We start from the raw sequence: 23,964 nt of genomic DNA, 5'->3' as shown, positions 1-23,964 counted from the left end.
TACAGGCCAGAGCTGGCAGATGTGTCAAGCCGCCTGGCCTCAGTGGAGACAGAACAGCAAGAGGTATGGTGAGGGTCTAGAACGTGGCTGTAAGCCCACCAGGTGCCTGGCCTAAGAGGCATGAGGAGGAGCTGGGCGTGGTGGTGCACTCCTGTAATCCCAGCACTCGGGAGGCGGAGTGCTGTGAGTTCAAGGCCAGCCTGGTCTACAAAGTGCGTCTGGGACAGCCAAGGCTACACAGAGAAACCCTGCCTCAAGGTGTGTGTGGGGGGGGTGGGAGATGTGTGAGGAGAACACTCCCTTCTTGGATTTAGAAGAAGCCTCAGAAGCCGGGTGGTGGTGGTGGCGCACGCCTTTAATCCCAGCACTTGGAAGGCAGAGCCAGGCGGATCTCTGTGAGTTTGAGGATAGCCTGGTCTACAAAGTGAGTCCAGGACAGCCAAGGCTACACAGAGAAACCCTGTCTTGAAAAACCAAAAAAAAAAAAAAAGTAGAAGCCTCAGTTTTGCCAGGCCCTGCCATCCAGGCTCCTGGCATCCTGGGACCTCCAAATCCTCCCCAGGACTTGGGGAGGCCCAGGCTAGGTGACTAGAGTAAGGAAGGCCCTTGAGGGCTAAGAGGACTGTTCCAGATGGAAAGGGAGGCGTCAGTGCCAACTGCACTTAACAATTTGTCAGGTTGGAAAGGGAAGAGTTTGGGCAGAGGACCTCTTCTGTGGACACGTGGCTGGGTCACAGGGCATGGATGGTTTGTGGTCTTTCCTCATTCCGTAGAACCCAGCTCAAAAACAGAAACAGAGAGGGGGTGCTGAGTTTAGGTGGTAAAGTTCTTGGAACCCTTGGGTACAACCCCAGAACCACTGCATGAAGCCAGCATGGTGGCACTGTGTACACAGACCAGACTGGCCTCGAACTTGCAGAGACTCTCCTCCTCTTCCCTCTTTCTGCCTCCTCCCCCACCCCCTCACCCCTTGTTTTTTCAAGATGGGGTTTGTCTGTATAGCTTTGGCAATCCTGGACCCACTTTGTAAACCAGGCTGGCCTGGAACTCACAAGAGATCCACCTGCCTCTGCCTCCCTGAGTGCTGGGATTACAGATGTGTGCCACTGTGCCCCACCCTCTTCTGCCGGTTAAATGTTGAGGTTACAGATGTGCAGCAGTCTATGAAGTACTGCGATCAAACTCCATACATGCTAGGCAGGCACTCTACCAACCCAGCTACACTCCCTAGCCTCTTCATTTTATTTATTTTGTGGGGGGAGGCAGTGTGTCTCTTCGCCTCCTATGTGAGCCTCACCATGCTCTCCCCTAACTTGAAGTGTTAGTGTATTTTCCCATCCTTTTCCGTGTCTATGCCCTGACTTAAGCGAAGCACTCAGGAACTCAAGACAGAGGAAATTGCATCTGTGTCCTGAGAAACCTCATAGAATTGGCCAGAACTCGGGTCTCTCAAGAGTCTGTACTTGGAGCTGGAGAGATGGTTTAGAGGTTAAGAGTACTGGCTGTTCTTCCAGAGGACCCAGGTTCAATTCCCAGCACCCACCTGACAGCTCACAACTGTCTGTGATTCCAGTGCCAGGGGAATTGACACCTTCACACAGACGTACATTCAAGGAAAATACCAATGCAGATTTAAAAAAAAATAAACTGGGTGTGGTGGTACACGCCTTTAATCCCAGCACTCGGGTGGCAGAGGCTACATAGAAAAACCCTGTCTCAAAAAACCCTGTCTGGAAAAACCAAAAAAATAGAGTGCCTGCTCTTGTGACACAAACACATGCCATCCTGTCTTTAAATATCTCCCTCCAGGAGGCAAAGTGAGTGTTCAGACACAGCGAAGAGACAAGCAAGGCTGTGAAATAGTCCTGGTTCAAAGATTAGATTGGCTAGGTCCCAGAGAGAAGATTCTTTTGTTTTGTTTTGGGGCGGGAGGTTTCAAGACAGGGTTGGCTGTTCTGGACTCACTTTGTAGACCAGGCTGGCCTGGAACTCACAATGATCCACCTGCCTCTGCCTCTGCTGGGATTAAAGGCGTGCACCACCACGCCCGGCCCAGGGAGAAGATTCTGGAGTCCCATCTAAGCTTTGTGGGGCAGATAAGCAGGAACCTATCCCTCAGTGCCTGTTCCCTTAGTGGGGCTTGAAAACGGGGCCCAACCAAGCAGGGACAGAGTTTGGGAACAAAATGGTCTCTGAGGATACTTCTCTCATGGGTCAGAGGCCAAGCCAGGGAGTCAAGTGGGGCATCTCACTGAGCCGGAATCGCTGCTCCATAAAACAAAATGGTGTATGTCCTTACCGGCTCCTTTCTTTCAGCCCAGTCTTCCTCCCCAGGTTGGTAGCGTCCCCCCTGGGGGACCAAACTAGCCTGAGCACCCCGGTGGCCTGCTTCCCAGCCTCTGAAAGGCAGTCTGAGTCAGGCAGAGGAATGGGACAGTCAGAGGGCTAGCCCCCCACCACCCTCCCTCCCTCCCTCCCTCCCTCCGTGACAATGATGGCAGGCTTAGAAGGGACAGGTAACCTGATGTGGAGAACCAGAGAGTAAAGTCTCAGACAAGTGGCAACAGGCCACCAACTTGAAAGGGAAAATTGTGCTGTAATGGGGAAGGTGTCCAACAGGCCTATTGGATGACTAATTACAAAGGCTGGGCCGAAGCGTCAGAGGCCGCTCGTTAAACACTTCATTAAGTGGCACCCTGAAATGCCACCTGCGCACTCTGGGTGTTCATAGGGGGACCCTGAGAGAGAACGAGGACCAAGGGATAGAAATGCCTTCAGGCCGACTCAGAAGGAAGTCTCCCTTCCAGATAATGGCTTCCAAGAAAAGCCAAAGGGGCAGGGTGCAAGGAGGAGGGGTTTTAGGGAGCAGTGTCACCCCTTGAGACTTAATGTTTCCACCTCTGCCGTCCTACAGAGCCACCAGAGGATTTCACCAGGTCATGGATGCTAAGGTGTTTGAGAAACCATACAGCCTCACCATTACATGCGTTCTCACCTGAACCATCCCAGCCCTCTGTACTAGCCCATTGGGCTCTGCCTGGCCTAAAAGACCTCAGTGGCTGAAGCCATTCTTAACCACCCCCAACCCCCCCCCCCCAATCCTGAAAGACAATCTTGATTTTGCTAATTCAAAACGCTCCTGCAAATGCAGCCCTGAACAGCAGGGGGCAGTGTGGAGCCTGAAAGGTGCCTGTACAGGTAGGACCGGCGGCCAGGTTTCTCCTGCTGACTTGACCTGATGACTCAACGCCACCCCCTCCCCACCCCCCACCCCCATCCCAGCCCTTTTACCTTTAAGGAAGAGCCGGAAAGGGTGTGGGGAGAAGAGGAGGAGGCAGAGGCCAGGCCCGCCCAGGCCACTCCCAACCCTCTACAGGGCCATGCCACCCCAAGCCAAAAAGGCAGGCGCAGCTCAAGGGAGCCACAGAATCCGGCGTTAGTCGCAAGGCAGCCAGTCCGTCCGCCTGTCTGTCCTCGGAGTCATGGAGAGAGCCAGTCTGATCCAGAAGGCCAAGTTGGCCGAGCAGGCCGAACGCTACGAGGACATGGCAGCCTTCATGAAGGGCGCCGTGGAGAAAGGCGAAGAGCTCTCCTGCGAGGAACGCAACCTGCTCTCCGTGGCCTACAAGAACGTGGTGGGCGGCCAGAGAGCGGCCTGGAGGGTCCTGTCCAGCATCGAGCAGAAGAGTACTGAGGAAGGGTCAGAAGACAAGGGGCCCGAGGTGAAAGAGTACCGGGAGAAGGTAGAGACCGAACTCCGAGGTGTGTGCGACACTGTGCTGGGCCTGCTGGACTCCCACCTCATCAAAGAGGCCGGGGAGGCGGAGAGCCGCGTCTTCTATCTGAAGATGAAGGGTGACTATTACCGCTACCTGGCCGAGGTGGCGACCGGTGACGACAAGAAACGCATCATCGATTCCGCCCGGTCAGCCTACCAGGAGGCCATGGACATCAGCAAGAAAGAGATGCCACCCACCAACCCCATCCGCCTGGGCCTGGCCCTGAACTTTTCCGTCTTCCACTACGAGATAGCCAACAGCCCCGAGGAAGCCATCTCACTGGCCAAGACCACCTTCGACGAGGCCATGGCCGACCTGCACACCCTCAGTGAGGACTCCTACAAGGACAGCACCCTCATCATGCAGCTGCTGAGAGACAACCTGACGCTGTGGACGGCCGACAACGCGGGAGAAGACGGTGCTGAGGCTCCGGAGGAGCCCCAGAGCTGAAGAAACCTACAGACCTGCCTGCCCTGCCCTGCCCTCCAGTCCCCGGCCTGCAGAGAGAGGACTTAACTACGGGAGCGAGACTCTGCCCTTCCCAAACCCTGAATGTTCTGCCACACCCACGAAGGCTCCTTTGGAAGGGGTACAGCCAAACCGAGGCCACCAGGGGCTGGGGAATTTCACTCTTCACGGCAGCAGTCTGGTGGGTGTTCCTAACTGTCCACTCTCGCTCTCTTTGCCCCCACCGCTTCCGTACACCCCTCCCCCTGAGCCTCTGTCTTGTACCTCTTGGTCCTGGATGCTAGGGATCGGAATGGAGGAGGCTCCCACCCCTGTGGCTGAGAACTGGACTGTGGCAAGGGCTGGGTGTGTGTGACTGTGTGTGAGTGTGTGTGTGTGAGAATGAGAGGGAACACATGTTTGCTGGGTGTGATCACGTTTCCGCTCAATAAAACTTCCCCCGTGACGCTCTTGTCTTCTTCGGTTATTGGCCATGGGCTGGGAGTAAAAATGAAAGTGGGTTAAGAGGACTTGATTCTGAGCCGGGCGTAGTGGCACACGCCTTTAATCCCAACACTCGGGAGGCAGAGGCAGGTGGATCGCTGTGAGTTCCAGGCCAGCCTGGTCTACAGCGCGAGTCCAGGACAGCCAGGGCTACACAGAGAATCCCTGTCTCGAAAAACCAAAACAGAAAGAGAGAAAGAAGTTGATTCTGGGACTCTTGAGTTAGGGCTGTCCCTTGGGGCTGTCTGGGTGACCTGGAAGTGACAAGAGCCTTTGGGCCGGTGTCGGTTACCTGGGAATTTTGGGTCGGGTGACTTCAGGTGAGAGGCTATCGGGAAGCCCCCACAGCGCTTAGGCTGAGGCCAGGTGAGCACAAAGTCAGCTCAAAAGTGTGTGGGTGTTGTGGGCGGTGAAGCCAGAAAGCTCAGGTGTAGAGGGGTCCACGAAGCCAGGGAAGTTTGAGCATAGTGGCCTCTTTGGAGACGGCAATTCACGAGTGGCACTGAGCACCTCAGATCGGAAGGCGGTAAACGGTCACAACCAGTGCTCAGATCTGAGCTGAGGGGTGCACAATCCGAGGCAGGGGCATTGTGCCTCCATTAAAAAGAGAAAAAAAAAAACCCCACCAGATCTGATAAGGGAAAGCTCCCCAAGGCTCAGCGATTCAAGGTGGGGAACCAAAAAAAAAAAAAAACCAAACCGCTGGCGAGGAACCGTGCGAGCTGGGTGGGAAGGGCCGCAGGGGATCCAGCTGGACCAGCCCACGGCCCGAGCACCCGGCAGGCAGCAACAAGCACCAGCCCGCCGCAGAGCTCCGCCGCTTGCACGGCCCAATCACAGGACAGACTCTCCACAGAGCCCGCCCCCGGAACCAGGCTGGCCAATAGGAGAGCGAACAGTGGGTTTTCCCGCCCCGCCGGCACCGGCTACCTTTCGCGGAAAGACGAAGCAGCGACCCCGCTGCCCGTGGAGCGCAAAGTGGGGCGGCGTCTTCCCGGTTTCACTCCAACAAGTCGCCACCTGCCCGACCCGGGAGTTGGCCCCCCTCCCACCCCCGGGAGCAGCGGGACAAGGGCGGGGCCGTGCGCAAAATTAATCTCCGCCCTTTGAGTCATCCGCTCACCTGGCGGTGTCTGGGCCAAGCCGGCGGCTGAATCGCCTGGAAGAAGGCCAAGACTCTCTCTGGAGCGTCAGAGGCAGACCAGCGATGGTCGCCAGCAGGCTTGGGCTATGTCCCCGACTGACTTTGTAGCCTGGGAAAACCGTGGCACCTCCCTGAGCCTCAGTTTCCTCTCTGTATCGCTAAAGGCTTTCCTTGGGTGCAAAGCTTAGGCTGCTTTGCTCAAGGGTCTCAACCATTGGGTCCTCCTTTGAAAAACGATTAGGAGTGAGAATTGAATCAATTTCTTCCTAGACTGGGCATGGTGGTTCGTTCCTTTAATCCGATCGGCTAGGGTGTGGCTCGGCTTATCTAATGTCCAAGGACGTGTCCCCAGCACCGAAGAAAACCAAAATGTGGGGAGGGAGGAGCTCCAAAATGCTACTGATGAAGTCTTCCAGCCAGTGTCACTACGTCTGGGATTTATCTAGTATTTCTTTTTTTTTTTTTAATTTTATTTTATTTATTTTTATCTAGTATTTCTAAGGCCAAAACAGAATAAGCATCAGGGCCCAGTTACTGCCAAAGTTGGCCTGGGTGGGCCTCGTAAGAAGGCTGGCCTGGCAGGGAGAGAACTTTCTGGAAGGGTTAAGAGAACTCAGCCCAGACTTACTGGGCATTCCAGAGGCCAAGTTTGGCCACACCTATGCTGCCCCACTCTTGTTACCGCCCCCAACTCTTCTGAGAAGCTGCAGGATCTCTTCAGAGCCTTTAGGACCCTCTGTTTTCTCATTTCCTGGTGATATGTCAGGTTTCAGGGTTTCTGGCTTTCCAAAGTCTCTGGGCTAGGGCAGGCAACTCCCCTCAGCTCAGTAGGTGACCCGGTTTCTTTCCACTAGACAGGTCTGGTGACTTTCTCTTAATGGGGTAGGGCCTGGGAAAGGAACTCCTCCTGTGCCTCTCAGCCTGTGTGCTGGCTCCGGACCTTGTGGGGCTGCCCTGAAAATGAGCGGGTGGGAGCTTTGTTAAGGTACTGTGCTGGTGGTCACAGATAATCCAGAGGAGACAGCCTGCACTGGAGGTCATGAAGTCCACTGATTACTAGCACCAGATCGATCGTAGCTATTTAAGGCAATACTTTCTCACCAAAGTGATCTCACACCTTTGTGTCTACATGTTTTAAAAAAAAAACTTTTGGGGTGGAGATGGCTCAGCCATTAAGAGCACTGGCTTATTTGATTCCTAGCACCTACATTTCAGCTCACTACTCTCTGCAACTCCAGTCCCAGGGGAATCTGAAACCCTTTGCTGACTTCCACGGATACCAAGCACAAGTGTGGTACGCAGACACATATGCAGATAAACACCTATAAAAATAAATTTTAGAGAGCTTAAAATTATGGCTCACTATAACTCCAACTCCAGGGATCTTCTCGCACATACACAGGCACATGTGCACACACAAACTGAGGTCAGTCGAGGCAAGATGGTGAGACTCGGTCTCAAAATAAACTGTCTGTAAGGGCTAGGGAGATGGCTCAATGGTGCTTAGAGCCACAGAAACCCAAGCAAATGCAGGGTGTGATAGGTGGCCTGCTTGTAACTCCAGCTTACAAGGGCAGAGGCAGGGCATCCCAGCTGACCACATCAGCAGGTTCTCCATAAGATCAAGAGAGCCAGCCTCAGGAAATTTAAGTGGAAGCAGCCACGCCTTTAATCCCAGCATTTACCCAGGCAGAGACACGTGCATCTCTGAGCTCAAGGCCTGCCTAGTCTACAGAGTGAGTTCCAGGACAGCCAAGACTACATAGAGAAACCCTACCTCAAACAAACAAACAAAAACCCAAATAAACCGACAGGCGTGGTGGTGCACGCCTTTAATCCCAGCACCTGGGAGGCAGAGGCAGGCCGATCTCTGTGAGTTGGAGGCCAGCCTGGTCTACAAAGCAAGTCCAGGACAGCCCTGTCTTGAAAAACCAAATATAAAACCAAAATAAATAAAAATAACACTTGAGGTCAGTGGAAAAATATGTGCCTGGCATATGAGTGTGCTAGGCTCAGACCCCAACACCAAGGAGAGAAAAACACGCCCCAGGAACCATCTGTGAAGGAGAGCTAAACATCTTTTTTTTAATTTAGATCACAAGTGGGGGATGAGAAAAAGACTTGTGAGAGAGCAGGTGGTGTTTATTCTCCTAGAAGTTGAACTACCATGTGGGGGAGATTGGTTTTTAACCAGCTGAAAAACATCCTTGAACAAATTCTGAGAGGAGGTATAAATGTGAGCCAAAAACAAGAGGCGGGGCCTTTGGAGACTTGGGATAGATTTGGCTGTTCATCGCTCCATTCTAGACGCTCCTAGAGAGAACCAATGAGAGAAGGCTTCAGGGCTCCGGGCTCCAGCTGAGGTTCCAGGTTCTGGTTTTTTGTTTGTTTGGTTGGTTGGTTGGTTTTTCGAGACAGAGTTTCTTTCTGTAGCCTTGGCTGTCCTGGATTCACTTTGTAGACCAGGCTGGCCTCAAACTCACAGCGATCCACCTGCCTCTGCCTCCCGAGAGCTGGAATTAAAGGCGTGAGCCACCACTCCCTGGCCTTGAGGTTCCGGGTTCTGGTTGCTCCAGGTTAAGGAACCCTGCTGATTCCGCCAGGAGAATTGTTCTCGAAACTGATATCCTTAAGGTTTCATTGTTGTAGTCTTTAATCATCATTTCCCATTGTTTAGGTTAGTGGGGTTATAAGTGAAGTACTCTCCATTAATAAGTTCGTAATATATTTGTTAGCCGGCTGGCACACGCCTTTAATCCCAGCATTTGGGAGGCAGAGGCAGGCAGATCGCTGTGAGTTCGAGGCCAGCCTGGTCTACAAAGCGGGTCCAGGACAGCCAACGATACACAGAGAAACCCTGTCACGAAAAACCAAAAAAAAAAAAAAAAAAAAGAAAAAAGAAAGGAAAAGAAAATCAAATTGGCTCTGTAGATTCAAAGTTGCAAGTGGTAGGCAGAACCAACCAGGCAACGTAGGAAAGACATTACCAGAAGGCTACTGTGGGTTCTTCCTGGAAAGCAACGTACTCTTCCCAGGAACACACACACACACTCTCACTCACTCAGACACACACAGAGACACACACACACACACACACACTTAGACACACACATACACTCACTCACACATGCACACACACACACACACACACACTCTCATATATACATATGGACACACACACAGTGTCTGACATCCAAACATCCCAGGCCTCTCCAGGAAACCTGATTTCAGATGTTTGCATCAAGATGGCTTTCCCGACCAGGGCACCCCATCCTCCCTCTTCCCAGAGAGCAGGATGCAGTAATAGCATAGTTGCCATGATGAGTCTGTGCCAGGCAGGCTCATATCTTTATCCTCAAGGTGAGGCATGGCATCATATCTGTGTTTATCCCTGAAGCAACTGGGGCTCAAAGTAACTCAATAGCTAAGGTTAGACCACTGCTTGTGCTGGGAGTGGGACAGGCTCTGACTCTCAGGCCCATGTCTTGGAATTACAACACCTGTTTTCAAATTGTTCAGAGGTTGCCTCCCGGCAGGACCCAAGTGGCAAGGGTTTTCTGTTTCCACACATTGTCGTTAAAGTAGCCACACATAGATCTGTTTTGTGTGTTGGGGTTTTATGAGTTAAAAATACATTCAAGAAGCATGCATTATGTTGGGCTATCCTGCTCCTGCTTCTAAAAACAAACAAAACAAAAAAACTAAAAAACCAACCAAAAAAAAAAAAACCTTTTTCTTTCTTTTTTTTTTTTTTTTCTTTTAGTTTTTCAAGACAGGGTTTCTCTTGTAGTCCTGGCTGTCCTGGACTCCCTTTGTAGACTTGGCTGGCCTCGAACTCACAGAGATCCACCCCCTGCCTCTGCCTCCCAAGTGCTGGGATTACAGGTGTGCACCACCACACCCTGCAAAAAATAAACAAACAAACAAACAAATAATAAAACCTTTTTCTTCCTCTACTCACTATCGGTGTCCTCCGCCCTAGGTCCCAGCAGAAGGCAGCTAGCTGTCTTAGAGCACGTGAGAGCAGAGCCATGCAGTTTCCAGCTTGGCTCGCTCACCTGCTTAGTTCTCCTTAACCAGCTCCACTCTTTGTCCCTGCTCTTCAGCTGGCTCACAGGGCGCACACCATCCCCCACCTCTGCTCTGTGTGGGATGGGGAAGGCAGGTTTCTGCATGGTAGGTCTCCCTCCCAAGAGTCCCGTCCCCCTCCCCCCCTCTCCTCCCCCCCTGGCTCCACCTCCCCACTGAGTCAGGAGCCAGGAATGTCTGTGGGGGCAGTAGACAGGTATGGCAGCCTGGGGGGTCCGGCTGATTCATCCCTGCTTTACACCCGACCTTCTCCTTACAGGGCTGGGAAACTGAAGTCTGTCTGGAGATAAGAGAGCAACCCTGGGCTCAGGGAAGCATGCTGGGTAAAGGCAAGCCTGAGGACCCAGGTTTGCTCCTGTGCCCCACCGGGTGGAGAACAGGATTCTAGAAGTTGTCCTCTGACGGCCATCTTGGCTGTACGTGCAGGCACATACATACACATAAATAAATGTAATAAAAATGTTTCTGAAGTAAGAAAAACTGGAGAGGTGGCTCAGGGGTCAAGAGTGCTTACTGTTGTAGCTAAGGACCTGGGTTCAATTCCCAGCACCCACATAAGGTGGCTCACAATGACTTGTAACTTGAGTTCTAGGGAATCTGATGCTCTCTTCTGGGCTCTTAGGTACCTACATGCACCTGGGGACATATATCACACAGCCATACAGAGTAAATAAAGTTGTTGTTGTTATTGTTGTTATATTTTTCAAGACAGGGTTACTCTATATAACCCTGACTGGCTTAGAACTCACTCTGTAGACCAGGCTGGCCTCAAACTCACATAGATCCACCTGCCTCTGCCTGAGTGCTGGGGTTAAAGGCGTGGCTTTTGTGTGTATAACACCCATCCTGAGCTGGGTGCGGTAGAGCCCGCCTTTAATCCCAGCATTTAGGAGGCAGAGGCAGGTAGATCGCTGTGAGTTCAAGGCCAACCTGATCTACAAAGCAAGTCCAGGACAGCAAAGGCTACACAGAGAGAACCTGTCCCAAAAAACAAAACATCTCATCCTGTTGCCTTGGATGACATAGAATTAGCTATGTAGACCAGTCTGGCCTTTGAAAACTGAGATGCCGGCCTCGGCTTCCCAAACACTGAGATTGAAGGTGCATGCTAACAATTGCCCTTCTACTTTATATTTAATGTTTTTGGTTTTGGTTTTTTGTTTGTTTTTTGAGACAGGGTCTCTCTGTGTTACCCTTGTCTGTCCTGGACTTGCTTTGTAGAACAGGCCGGCCTTGAATTCACAATGATCCACCTGCCTCTGCCTCCTAAGTGAGTGCTGGGATTAAAGGTTCATGTCACCACGCCCGGCTGTATTTAATTTTTTTTTAAAATTACATTTATTGGGGCTGGAGAGATGGCTCAGAGGTTAAGAGCACTGGCTGCTCTCCCAGAGGTCCTGAGTTCAATTCCCAGCAACCACATGGTGGCTCATAACCATCTATAATGTGATCTGATGCCCTCTTCTGGCCTGCAGGAGTACATGGAGGTATATACATAATTAAGAAATCTTTAAAAAAAATAAAGAAAAAAAGAAAAAAGAAAGAAACTTACATTTATTGAGCCTGTCGTGGCGGCACATGCCTTTAATCCCAGCACTCGGGAGGCAGAGGCAGACAGATCGCTGTGAGTTCGAGGCCAGCCTGGTCTACGAAGTAAGCCCAGGACAGCCAAGGCTACGCAGAGAGACCCTGTCTCAAAAAAACAAAAAACAAAACAAAAAACAGAAGGAAAAAGAAAAGAAAATTAGGTGTATTAATTTGTGTGTAGGTATATATGGGCACCATGTAGACATCAGAGGACAACTTGTCTGAATAGGCCAACCTGCAGAAATCAATTCTTTCCCTCCACCATGTGGGTCGTGGGAATCAAAACTCAGGTTAGATTTGGCAGCAAGGACCTCCTGAGCTATCTAACTGGCCCTTTCTTTTTCTTACCTCCAACTGTTCTTTGTTGGTTGGTTGTTTTTTTGTTTTTTTTAAGATTATTATTTATTACATATATAAATTATATACACACTAGAAGAGGGCACCCAATCTCATTATAGATGGTTAAGACCCACCATGTGGTTGCTGGGAATTGCACTCAGGACCTCTGGAAGAACAGACAGCACTCTTAACCACTGAGCCATCTCTCCAGCTCTGTTGGTTGGTTTTTAAATTTTTTTTTTTTTTTTGAGACAGGGTTTCTCTGTGTAGCCTTGGCTGTCCTGGACTCGCTTTGTGGACCAGGCTGGCCTCAAACTCAGAGATCTGCCTGTGCCCACTGAGTGCTGGGATTAAAGGCATGTGCCACCACTGCCCAACTAATCTCAACTCCTCTGCCTCCCTAACACTAAGACCAAAGGTATGCAACCACCAAACCTGGCTTCAATTTTATAAAAAAGTATTTCATTACCTGACATTTTCTTGATGTTTTATTTACGTGTATGTTTGCTTGCCTCTGTCTGTGTATGCCATCTGTGTGCATCGTAGGCAGCCAGGTCACATCAGATCCCCCGGAGCTGAATTAGGATGCGAGATGCTGGATGGGGATGCTGGGAACCAAACTTTGATCCTCTGGAGGAAAGTAAGTGCCCTTAGCTCTTGACCCATCTCTCCCATCTTATTTCATTTTTTTTTTTTTTTTTTTGGTTTTTCCGAGACAGGGTCTCTCTGTGTAGCCTTGGCCATCCTGGACTCACTTTGTAGACCAGGCTGGCCTCGAACTCACAGCAATCCGCCTGCCTCTGCCTCCCGAGTGCTGGGATTAAAGGCGTGCGCCACCACGCCCGGCCTTTATTTCATTATTTTTGAAACATTTGTTTTTGCTGGGCATGGTGGCACATGCCTTTAATCCCAGTACTGGAAGGCAGAGGCAGATGGATCTCTGAGTTCAAGGCTAGCCTTGTCTATAAAGTGAGTCCAGGACAGCCAAGGCTACAGAGAAACTGTCTCAAAAAGCCAACCAACCAACCAAACCAAACCCCATAAAAGTAAAACATTTGTATTTATGTGTATGAATGTTTGCCTGCAAGTATATAAATGCACATCACATGCATGTAGTACCCATGGAGAGAAGAGAGAGTTGAATCCGTTGGAGATTTTTATTTATTTTTATTATTTAATAATTTTTGGTTATTCAAGACAAGGTTTCTCTGTGTAGCCCTGACTGTCCTGGACTCGCTTTGTAGACCAGGTTGGTGTCAAACTCACAGCAATCCACCTGCCTCTGCCTCCCAAGTGCTGGGATTAAAGGCGTGCGCCACCACGCCCCACTCCCTAGAGCTTTTTTTTTTTTTTTTTTTAAATTATTGAAAGCTTGGTGTGGTGGTACATGCACACCTTTAATCCCAGCACTTGGGAGGCAGAGGCAGGTGGATCGCAGTGAGTTCGAGGCCAGCCTGGTCTACAAAGCAAGTCCAAGACAGCCAAGGCTACACAGAGAGACCCTGTCTTGAGAAACAAAACAAAACCGCCCAGTCAGCTTGGGCCTCCGGGGTTTCAGGCATCTCCCTGGCTGGAAGAGCAGGAACACAAAGAAAGACAAGACATAGCTTGGAACCCCCAGCAGGAGTCACATCACAGGGAGCAGCCGCACCTTACTGTGGAGTTCTAAGCAGGGCAGGAAACTGGAGTGGGCACCCCAGGTTGGGTAGATCAGGACTGGTTAAACAGGTGTTAGAGAAGAGATCCAAACTGGGGCTTTGGTGCTACAATGGGGCTGAAGGCCTTCCTTGTCCCTCTTGGGAAAAGATGGGAAATCTTTCTCCTTTCCAGACACTGCTAGGATAAGCCTGGGTGAGCACTCCACTAATGCAGGCAGACAGGGCGGGGCCCAGGGCCTCTGCCACTAAGCTAGGAGCCTTTCAGAGACCACCTCCCCACTCTACCTTCCGGCTACTTGGGGGAGGGTGGTCTCCAATTCAGAGATAGAAGCACTAAATCAGTGCTGCTCAGCAGGGGTGGCCAGGAAAGATGACGCTATTCATTCCTGGAAAGCACTGTGGTAGCACATCTGCAGAATCTGAGCAGTACCAGCAGCAGCTTTGCTTTTGTTTGTCTTTGGGTTTTTTTGTTTTGTTTTTTGTTTTTCCCGGAACAGGGTTTCTCTGTAGCCCTGGCTGTCCTGGACTCAGGGTTAGGGTCTACAAAGCCTGGTCTACAAAGGGAGTCCAGGACATCCAAGGCTACATGGAGAAGTCCTGTCTCAAAAAACCAAAACCCAAACCAAACAAAACTACCAAAATGTTATTTTGGGGGCAGAGATTACCAGCACTGTCTGGTCTCCCAGAAGTCCTGAGTTCAATTCCCAGCAACCACATGGTGGCTCATAACCATCTAGAATGTGATGTGATGCCCTCTTCTGGCCTGCAGGTGTACATGCAGGCAGAGCACTGTATTGACTTAAAAGCAAAACAAAACGTTATTCTGTGCATGTGTATGGGCACATGTGCTTAGGTCAGCTGACAACTCGCTTGAGTCAGTCACCCTGCAAGAACCAACTGGGGCTCAAACTCAGAGGCTTTACCCATGGAGCCTATCTCAACTTTTTTTTTTTACCTCCCCATTTTCCCCCTACTTTTTACATTTTATATTTTATGTGCTTGAGAGTTTCGTCTGCACGTATGTCTGTGCACATGTGTGGGCCTGGTACCTGCGGTGGTCCCTCTCTCTCCCTCTCTCTCTCTCTCCCCCCCCCCCCCCCCCCCCCCTCTGAGACAGGGTTTCTGTGTAGTCCTGGCTCTTCTCGGAACTCTCTCTACAAACCAGGCTGGCCTCGAACTCACAGACATCCATCTGCCTCTGCTTCTCTCTTGAGTGTTGGGGTTAAATGTATAATGTACTACACCCAGCCATAATTTTCGTATTTTCACTAGAAAGGTAAAACCTAACCTGAAGTTTGGTTATACATGGCAGCCGCCAAGCCTGGCTGAGAACTACGTTTGCTGAAAAATGAAACACTTGCCGCCACAACCAAGGCCTCCCTTCCCACCTCCACTCTGGCCAGAGTGCATGCTGAGGTGCACGGCTGAGCTATAAAGCTGTAAACAATGCCCTCAGCCCCTGCATGTGGTTTGTTCTGGGGAGTCAGGGCCTGTGATGGGCAAGCATCAAAACCTATGACTATGGTGCCATTCAAAACACAGAACCCTCCTTCCCACCCAGACATGGCGTTTGCCCAGAAGCCTGGGCGTCTGGGTTCCTGGGCTCCCGGCCCCGCAGGTGACTCACAGCAAAGCTCAAGCTGTGCCTCCTGGCCTCAGTTTCCCCTGGATTGCTCTGTTGGTACTCCCCACCTACTGTGCAGGGCATTAATAGGGGTGAGGTGCTTTGAACTCCTCAGATGAAAGAGGCTGGGGAAACAGCACCTGCTTATTACGCAGCCACAGCCTGGCGTGGGAGCTGAGGCTAGCCGCCCGTCTCCTGCTTTCAGCTGTGGCTGCCCACACTGGGAAGCGAAGATCAGGCACCAGGTTCACTGCCACTTCAGAACGGACTTTCCTGAACTGCAGAAACCCACCATGGATTCGACCAGTACTCGTAGCCCATGTTTAGATTCCTCAACTTTTCTCTTGACTAAAGTTCCCACGGGGTGATAAATGACATATGTACATACACTGAGGGCCACTCCAGACTCAGTTGACAAGGTGAGCTGAGGGAGCCAGGCTAGTGACATTCCCTACCTCGTCTCTCTCCGGGTTGCTGTAAGAGCCACGTGAGGATTCTTTATGAGCAGGCTCTTTGTAAAATGCCAAACCCAGCACACATGTAGCTGTAATGGGTCTACAGATAAAGCCAGAAAAAAGCCTGCTGGCACAAGTGCCCTTTGGTCATCAGGCCCTTCCTGTCAGGATGTAAGGGCAAAATTGAGTCTATAGCACCACCTACTGGCTAAAAATGCAAACTGCCGCTCCCCTACATAAACAGCAAAGAAGAGTTCACAGACAACTTAATTTAAAACATTAAATAATTTTATTTATTTTTGTTTTTCAAGACAGGGTTTCTCTGTGTAGCCTTGACTGTTCTGACTCGCTTTGTTGGTTGGTGCCGGGTTGGTGTCGAACTCACAGCAATCCACCTGCCTCTGCCTCCCAAGGGCTGGGATCAAAGGCATGCTCCACCACCACCCGGCAATACTTTCCTTTTTTCTTTTCTTCAAGACAGGGTCTCTCTGTGTAGCCTTGACTGTCCTAGACTCACCTCGTAGACCAGGCTGGCCTTGAACTCACAGCAATACTACTTTTCTTTAAACAACTCACTTTGCACAAACCTTCTTTAGACACAGGGCTTGACTGAAATTAACGATATAGCCAAGGCTGACCGTGGACACCTGATCCTACTGTCCCAACATCGCAAGTATTGGGATTAGAGGCACATAATAAAAATCCCCTCGTTTTTGAAGGAATCACTCCTTTCTCTCCTGGCATGTGACCCTGGCACACGCTAGTTACTACTAAACTGTCTCCAGCCCAAGTGATGTTAATCTTTCAAACTTTCACTAATATTTGCCAAAACAGAATAAAACCATAAAATGCATAGGATAAAAATAAAGCAGTAAATAAGGTCTGGCTAGGAGTTGCCTGTAGATGTTTGACCTGAACACCCACTGTTAGCACTGAAGGAGGAGGTCACGCACAGCTCTGATTTGCCGGAGCAGAGGCCTCGTGAACCTGTCCTGAATGAAGAATGAAGGGACAAGTGGGGCTGCTGAGGCAGCTCCGCAGGGGAAGGCACCTGGTGTCAAGTCCCATGACCTGAGCTCACCACGGAGAACTCGGGAGAGACCCTGGTCCCACAAGCTACCTGACCATGCCTGCACACCTGCGCGCGTGCACACACACACAAGCAATTACAAACAAAACAAAGGCCGGGCAGTGGTGGTGCACACCTTTAATCCCAGCACCCAGGAGACAGAGGCAGGTGGATCCCGGTGAGGCCAGCCTGGTCTACAATGAGAGTCCAGGACAGCCAGGGCTACACAGAGAAACTCTGTCTCAAAAAACAAAACAAAAAACCCTAAAAAAAAAAAATTAAAACAAAAAACAAAGAAACAGGACTATTCGGAGGAACAGATCATTTCTTGGTTCTCCAAACCCTCAGGTCCGGAGGATTGAAGAAAAGTTTGAGGTCACAAAAAGTCTCATATCACACCCCATGGAAGCCCAAGTAGAGCCAGTCCTCAACTTCTGGGCAGCATTTCCTGGGGGCAGGGCTCCGAGCTTGAGGGCGCCACAGAGGGCGCGTGTCTGCTTTGAAGTCCTTTGCAGGGATGGCTGCTTCCTCCCAGCCTCAGCATGGGCTGGACAGGGCTTTTGGGTCTGTACCCTGCCAGGCTGTGCGCCCACCACCGAGCTGTGCACGGCTACCCAGGCCCCGAGTGTTCCAGCTGCATGGCCTCCGGCTCTGCAGTCTGCTCCGAGGATGCTAAGTACTTCTCCTGGATGCCCAGAGTGCTGAGGGAAAGGGGGGGGGGGGGGGGTGTCAAGGCTTAGAGCACAAGCAGATGATGAGGGATTGGCCCGGCAGGATCTGACCTCTTCTGCCCTAGTTCCCACAGTTGGTGAGCCACTGCCAAGCATCCCTGCGCCACGCAGGGCTCCTGTTTCTCCCCACACTGACCATATAGCAAAGTGGTCCCTAGTGCCCAGGGAGCACTAGCCCTCCAGTATATGCTCTATACCAGACCAGGGTGTTCAAATCCTGCCTCTGCCACTTCCCTTTCCTCGTAAGGGCACCCAGGAGCTGTGACCATAAAGTGAGTAGAGCACCTCCCTGACACCTGTCACACAGCAGGTGCTCAGTGACTACTGCACCCCCTCCTCCTTACCAAGGAAGTACCCTACTCTTCTTGGGCTACAGGGGACAGGACACAGATCACATTCACAACAGGAAAGACTGACTGGACACTGCTAGCACTAGCTGCACATGACCTATTGCCACCATTTTAGCCACTCGCCCTTAAGGGCCTGACACAAATCACTAGTGCTGGTTGGACTCATCTGCCTCTATATCCCAGACCCTGGAACGCCCATCTCCAGCCTCCTGGACCAGTGCTGTCTCAGAGACCATCGACCTGAAGGACCAGGCCTTTCCCTCCTGCCTCTTACCCAAGGAACACATGAACTGGTCAAAACCCAATACCAAAGGCCCAGCTGCCGTCTGCACAGCTCTGGCTGTCCAGCAGTGAGCTCAAACTCCGCTCAACTGCCCGCCCATCCCTTCTAAAGGCAGACCTGTCCCCTCTACCCCATGACCACTCTGCCACTAGCTCTCCTAATCTACCTCTTCCATACCATATTTTTCAACTCATACTTTTTTCTCTATTCTCTTTGTTTTTATTTGTTTGGTTTTTCTTTTTTTGGTTTTTCGAGACAGGGTCTCTCTGTGTTAGCCTTGGCTGTCCTGGACTCTCTTTGTAGACCAGGCTGGCCTCGAACTCACCTGCCTCTACCTTGTTTGGTTTTTCAAGACAGGGTCTCTCTGTGTAGCCTTCGCGTCCTGAACTTGCTTTGTAGACCAGGCTGGCCTCACACTCACAGCAATCCACCTGCCTCTGTCTCCGGAGTGCTGGGATTAAAGGCATGTGCCACCATGCCTGGCTTCTCCTATATGTCTTGAGGTAGTCTCTTACTTTATAGCCCAGGCTAGCCTCAGGCTTCTGATGCTCTTTCTCCCTCAGAATCCCAGGCACTGACTTACAGGCATGTGCCGGGAGTTGGCTGGAGAGATGGCTCAGAGGTTAAGAGCACTGCACGCTCTTGCAAAGGTCTTGAGTTTAAGTTCCAGCAACCACACGGTGGCTTATAACCATCTACAGTGAGAGCTGGTGCCCTCTTCTGGCCTGCAGGCACATATACAGGCTATGCTTTAAAAAAAAAAAAAAGGAAAAAACAAACAGCTTAAGACTAGCTTGTACCACATAGGTTGCTATAGGTCAGCTAGGGGTAGAGAGACCCTGTCTCAAAACACCAAATAAATCAATCCTCATCCTTGAGACTGTCTACAGATCCCCCAGCAGGGATCAAACCGAAGTTTCACGGCCATAGGCAAGGAGCTATCCTGGGCTGCACCCCCCTCTATGCCCAGCCACGCCTCTTTTACTCACCACTTCTTTCCCATTACACCTAGCAAACCGAACCCCTCGCACTTCTCCCAAAGGCCCAATGCCATTTCATTTCTAGGCCTCTGTGCCTGTGTTCTTCCATTGGTCCCTTCCCGCGTCCCCTAAGGATACGAGGAGAAATGAAAGTCGGCTCCCACCGCAGCGGACATCATGGCTTCCAGGCTTCGCTGTTCCTGAACCCCAAAACAGTAGCCATTGGCTTTGTCCACGGCCTGTAAGACCCGCTGGATGCTGTCCTTGTCCTGAGCAGAGCAGAGAAACGGCTTGGTGAGCTGTGGAGCTGAGGCTGTGCCCTCCAACAACTCCTCCCATGCTGCCGCCGCCGCCACATGTGCACCTTCCTTGGCCTAGAACAGCCACCCCCACCCCCCCACCCCCACATTCCCCACCCCAGGCCCGGCTGCTCAGCGCAGTCACTGCCCAGGGCAGCACCCCTATTATCCTAGAGAACTGCCTGGTCCCCACTGGGGCAAGCAGCCTTCAAGGTCAGGAGTCAGTGAAGGTCAAGGCACCTCCAGAGTCTGGACACCTGACAAATACCTGCTATGTGGGTTGTAACAGTCTCCCCATCCATGTATCTCAATGAAATATACAGATCAAAATAACATGTGTTCAGCCCCCAGCACAGTGCTGGCAGGGAAAGCCTTAGGAGGGGGTGGTGGGCACGCACACTCTCCTCACGCTGAAGTTAGCAATTGTGGGGTTACAGCATCAGTTCTCAGCCTTCCTAACACTGCGGCCCTTTAATCTAGCGCCTCCCGCTGTGGTGACCCCCAACAATTCAATTGTCTTGTTGCTCCTTCATAACTGTAATGTTGCGACTGCTGTGAATTGAATTGTAATGCTTATGCTATGCAGGATACCTGTTATGTGGCCCCCAGAGGAGTCACAGCCCACAAGTTGAGAACTACTGTGTCTCCGGCTGCAGAAAGGAACGTAAAACCACCATGTCTCTTGGGCTATCTGTTTCAAAAAGAGGCGCGGTGCGGAGGTTGAGGGCAGCATGGTTGCTCAGCTAAATGGACCCAAAACCATTGTCCCCTTGGTCCTGGGTCAACTTCTTGCTGGTGACTTTCTGGATTCACTCATGTTCATCCACACTCAAGAGGGAACCAGCGCAGAGGCCTCTGTGACTCAGGAGCAACAGGACCAAAGTCTGGTCTATGCTTTTACTGGGATCATGGCTACTGCTGCTCCTGGTCCTGAAAGCAAGCCAAGGACCGGCCCAGGGCGCCAAGTCTTCACATGCCCTTCGCATGTCAGACCTGCAGGCAGGGAGGAGGAGAGATCTCTCACTGTCCAGTACCTGGATGTTCAGGGGGATGAAGGAGACCAGGCTGTAGTCTTCGATGAGCTGTACCAGTTTCTCGTTGAGCTGACGGTAGTGACAGAAGAAAGGGTCAGACGCCAGGTGGTCAAGCAGGTAGGAGAGGTCCAGGACTTCTGTGTAGTAGTCCAGGTTGAAGGCTGAGGAAAGAAACCAGAGTTAGAAGCTGCTGACACTTAGGCTTAAGACCTCAGAACTAGCCAGGCGTGGTAGTACACATTTTTAATCCCAGCACTTGGGAGGCAGAGGCAGGTGGATCCCTGTGACCCAGCCTGGTCTACAAAGTGAGCCCCGAACAGCCAACACTACACAGAGAAACTCTGTCTCAAAAACCAAACCAAACCAACCAAACAAAAAAATCATAACCGAGGGGCTGGAGAGATGGCTCAGAGGTTAAGAGCACTGATGACAACCACATGGTGGCCCACAACCATCTGTAATGTGATCTGGTGTCTTCTTCTAGCAGCTAGGCGTACATGCAGGCAGAACATGGCATACATAATAAAGAAAGAAATCTTTAAAAAAAAAAAAAAAGAGAGAGAGAGAGAGAAAACAAACAAAACCAATACTGGGTATGGAGGTGCACCCCTGTGATCCCAGCACTATGGAGGCAGAGGCAAGTGGATCTCAGTGAGTTTGAGGCCAACCTGGTTGACAAAGCAAGTCCAGGACAGCCAGCGCTGCACAGCGAAATCTTGTCTCAAAAATAAACAACAAAGTAGGAGCTGGCAAGATGGCTCAGTGGTTAAGAGCACAGGCTGCTCTTTCAGAGGACACAGGTTCAACTCCCAGCACCCACATGGCAGCTCACAACTGTCTGTAGCTCCAGTTCCAGGGGATCTGACACCCTCACACCAATGCACACAAAATAAAATTAAATAAATTATTAAAACAACAACAGCAACAAAGTAAAAAAAAAAAAAAAACCAAAAAACAAAGAAACAAACAAACCTATAACCAAGGTTGAGGGTTTAGCTCAGTGGCAGAGGCCCTGGGCTCAGTCCTCAGCTCTGAGGGGCGGGGGACCTATAACCAATGTAGTTTTTCTTTTTTTTTTTCCTGAGACAGGGTTTCTCTGTGTGTAGTCCTGGCTGTCCTGGAACTCACTCTGTAGACCAGGCTGGCTTCGAACTCACAGATCTTGCCCAGCTGGGTGAGGACAGTACTGGCTACAGCAGCCTTCCAGCTGTTTGTCACCACCCAAGTGTCAAGGTGCCATGGCCTCAGAGCAGTGATCCGTTATCCACTTCCTTTAGCCAGCCACTGTCTTATCACCTTGTTTAAATCCCTTCATAGCCCTATCCACATCTACTGGAGGGTCTGGCACAGTGGCCCACACAATAAATGGCCAGTTTTCAGGAAGCCACAGTGAGGCAGCGGCAGCTTCCTCCAGCACCAAGCAGGGTCGGTCTCTTACCCAGCTTCCCATAGTGCTCAATGAGGTCCATCTTGGAGAGGACGTTGACGTGGGGCAGCTCCACATGCAGCATGGTGGCCAGGGAGGTGCACAGGACGGAGATGAACTTGGCTGGGTCAGTACAGTAGTGAGAGTCCACAAGGTGGACAGCGGTCAGCTGTGAGCAGACAGCACAGGGTGAGAGGCAAGGCTGACCTGGGTGGGAGGGAACTTTGGGACCCACGCCCCCCTTGTCAGACTGTAGCTTAGGGAGCCAGCCAGGCCTTTCTTAGTACTGTTCTGCTTTTTTCCTTCTACATGTGTGTGCTCAAGACCAGGTTTTTTTTTTTTTTTTTTGGTTTTTCGAGACAGGGTTTCTCTGTGTAGCCTTGGCCATCCTGGACTCACTTTGTAGACCAGGCTGGCCTCGAACTCACAGCGATCCGCCTGCCTCTGCCTCCCGAGCGCTGGGATTAAAGGCGTGCGCCACCACGCCCGGCTCTCCGAGACCAGGTTTTAAGGCCACAATTCCCGATCTTTCGGCCTCCACAAGCCAAGCATGTCCCCCTCCCAGAAGATACTAGACACTTTTTTCTTACATGGTACCTTTTTTTTTTTTTTTTTTTTTTTTTGGTTTTTCGAGACAGGGTTTCTCTGTGTAGCCTTGGCCATCCTGGACTCACTTTGTAGACCAGGCTGGCCTCGAACTCACAGCGATCCGCCTGCCTCTGCCTCCCGAGTGCTGGGATTAAAGGCGTGCGCCACCACGCCCGGCTCTCTTACATGGTACCTTTTGTTCTATTATTCTGGGGACGAAATCCAGGGCTGGAAGCCTCTGCTTGTTACACAAGATCTCTACCATTGCCGGGTATGGTGGTGCACACCTTTCATTCCAGCGTTTAGGAGGCAGAGCTCTGTGAGGTCAAGGGCCAGCCTGGTCTACCAAGAGTTCCAGGACAGCTAGTGCTACACACAGAGAAACCTTATCTCAGGGGGAAAATCTCTACCATTGAGCTAAATAAGTCTCCAACCCTTCTCAGAAGGTCTCTGCCAAGAGCCCCGCAGTGGGCCACAGGTTCAAATTACACTGCATCTACCTCTCCACTTTCACTACACTTTCGCACACCAAACAATCGCTGAACTGTTTAAATTCCCAGTTGAGAACAAACATTCTTTTACAAATGACAAAACTGAGTGGGGTGAACGGACTTTCAGACACAGGAAGCGGGTGGCAAAGCTAAAATTGGTACTCAAGAGGCTTTACATCGGTTCCAAACCCAACTCAGCCCCATCTCGCAGTGTGATCTGGGGGTGTGGCGTCTACCCGCCTTCCGGTCTCAGGGACTGTATCTGCATAATGGGCTGGCCCGACGCTAGACGAACCCTGAGGTCCCACTGAGCCATCTGGGAGAAGATGTTGCGCAGGGCGGCGTGGTGGGTGCAGAGTTCCACCTGGCCGGGGCAGTCGAAGAGAAAGTAGTGGCCTCGGAGGGGCTCCAGCTTGGCGCGCAGCCAGTCCAGGTTGGCCTCCAGGTACTCCATACAGTAGAGCAGGCCGCCGTTGGGCCCCAGGCGCAGCGCGTCCATCACGTCGCTCAGCCCCACCAGCTCGGCCACGTCCACGGCACACTCATAAGGCAGCCCTTCGTTGGCGGGGTCCAGGTTCACGACCGCCACGCGCCGACCCAGTGCCCGCAGGAACTCACTCATGCCCAGGCAGTACGTGGTCTTCCCCGAGCCCGGGGGCCCGATCACCGCCTGCCCGAAGGCAGTGACCGGGACAGGCCCCGCCATGAGTGAAGCAGGCCAGCCCACAGGCACTTTCCGAACTAAAACAGGCGACCCACGCAGAAAGACGCCAACTACCCGGTACGAAAGCGGAAAGCTCCCACTTCCGGACTTGGCCGGAACTTGTCTGCAGAGGAAGTCCCGCCCACACGACGACGGCGCAGGCTGTGGTCACGCAGGCGCATTTCTCACGCCTCCTTATCAGGCTAGTGTTTTCCCAGGCTTCTGTAAGGCAGACTTCTAGGCCTGGTCCAGTTGTAAATTCACTTATTTTAGCGCAGACCCGTCCCTGGCCAGAGGGTAGAGGTGGTGAGGGGCGGCTCGACCCTCTCTGGATCAGTTCTTCTCTGGTCCCTTTTCCTGTCTCATGGTATTGTCGTTCAGACA

The 23,964-nt window shown here is 51.5% G+C and overlaps 2 protein-coding genes across 3 annotated transcripts; one reads left to right on the top strand and one right to left on the bottom strand.

Moving 5' to 3' along the window:
• Positions 1-3,368: 3,368 nt before the first annotated feature.
• Sfn (stratifin) lies at positions 3,369-4,622 on the top strand. The gene has a single exon (XM_051171772.1). It carries the CDS (start codon positions 3,483-3,485, stop codon positions 4,227-4,229), a length of 747 nt encoding a protein of 248 aa, XP_051027729.1. The 5' UTR covers positions 3,369-3,482; the 3' UTR covers positions 4,230-4,622.
• Positions 4,623-17,254: 12,632 nt separating this feature from the next.
• Gpn2 (GPN-loop GTPase 2) lies at positions 17,255-23,625 on the bottom strand. 2 transcript variants are annotated; one of them, XM_051171763.1, is made up of 5 exons: positions 23,173-23,625; positions 21,811-21,967; positions 20,373-20,533; positions 19,178-19,308; positions 17,255-17,396 (listed from the first exon to the last, which is right to left on the bottom strand). In XM_051171763.1, the coding sequence occupies exons 1-5, from the start codon at positions 23,581-23,583 to the stop codon at positions 17,306-17,308; spliced, it is 951 nt and encodes a 316-aa protein (XP_051027720.1). In that variant the 5' UTR covers positions 23,584-23,625; the 3' UTR covers positions 17,255-17,305. The 2 variants fall into 2 exon arrangements, with proteins under 2 accessions (XP_051027720.1, XP_051027721.1); XM_051171764.1 differs by having other exon boundaries at positions 23,242-23,625.
• Between the last annotated feature and the right edge of the window lie 339 nt (positions 23,626-23,964).

The sequence above is a fragment of the Acomys russatus genome, chromosome 29, assembly GCF_903995435.1.
Source record: "Acomys russatus chromosome 29, mAcoRus1.1, whole genome shotgun sequence".
Taxonomy (NCBI): domain Eukaryota; kingdom Metazoa; phylum Chordata; class Mammalia; order Rodentia; family Muridae; genus Acomys; species Acomys russatus.
The sequence above is the reverse complement of the archived record's forward strand: the minus strand, read 5'-3'. Positions and strand labels throughout refer to the sequence as shown.

What these genes read in the sequence shown, in the direction of transcription:
- Sfn (XM_051171772.1), top strand. Translation starts at nt 3,483, where the DNA reads ATGGAGAGAGCCAGTCTGATCCAGAAGGCCAAGTTGGCCGAGCAGGCC.
- Gpn2 (XM_051171763.1), bottom strand. Translation starts at nt 23,583, where the DNA reads ATGGCGGGGCCTGTCCCGGTCACTGCCTTCGGGCAGGCGGTGATCGGG. An exon ending in TCATCCCCCTGAACATCCAG is followed by an intron (nt 19,309 to 20,372) that starts GTACTGGACAGT and finishes TGCTCTGCTCAG; the next exon opens with GACAAGGACAGCATCCAGCG. An exon ending in GCCGACTTTCATTTCTCCTC is followed by an intron (nt 17,397 to 19,177) that starts GTATCCTTAGGG and finishes CCTTTCCCTCAG; the next exon opens with CACTCTGGGCATCCAGGAGA.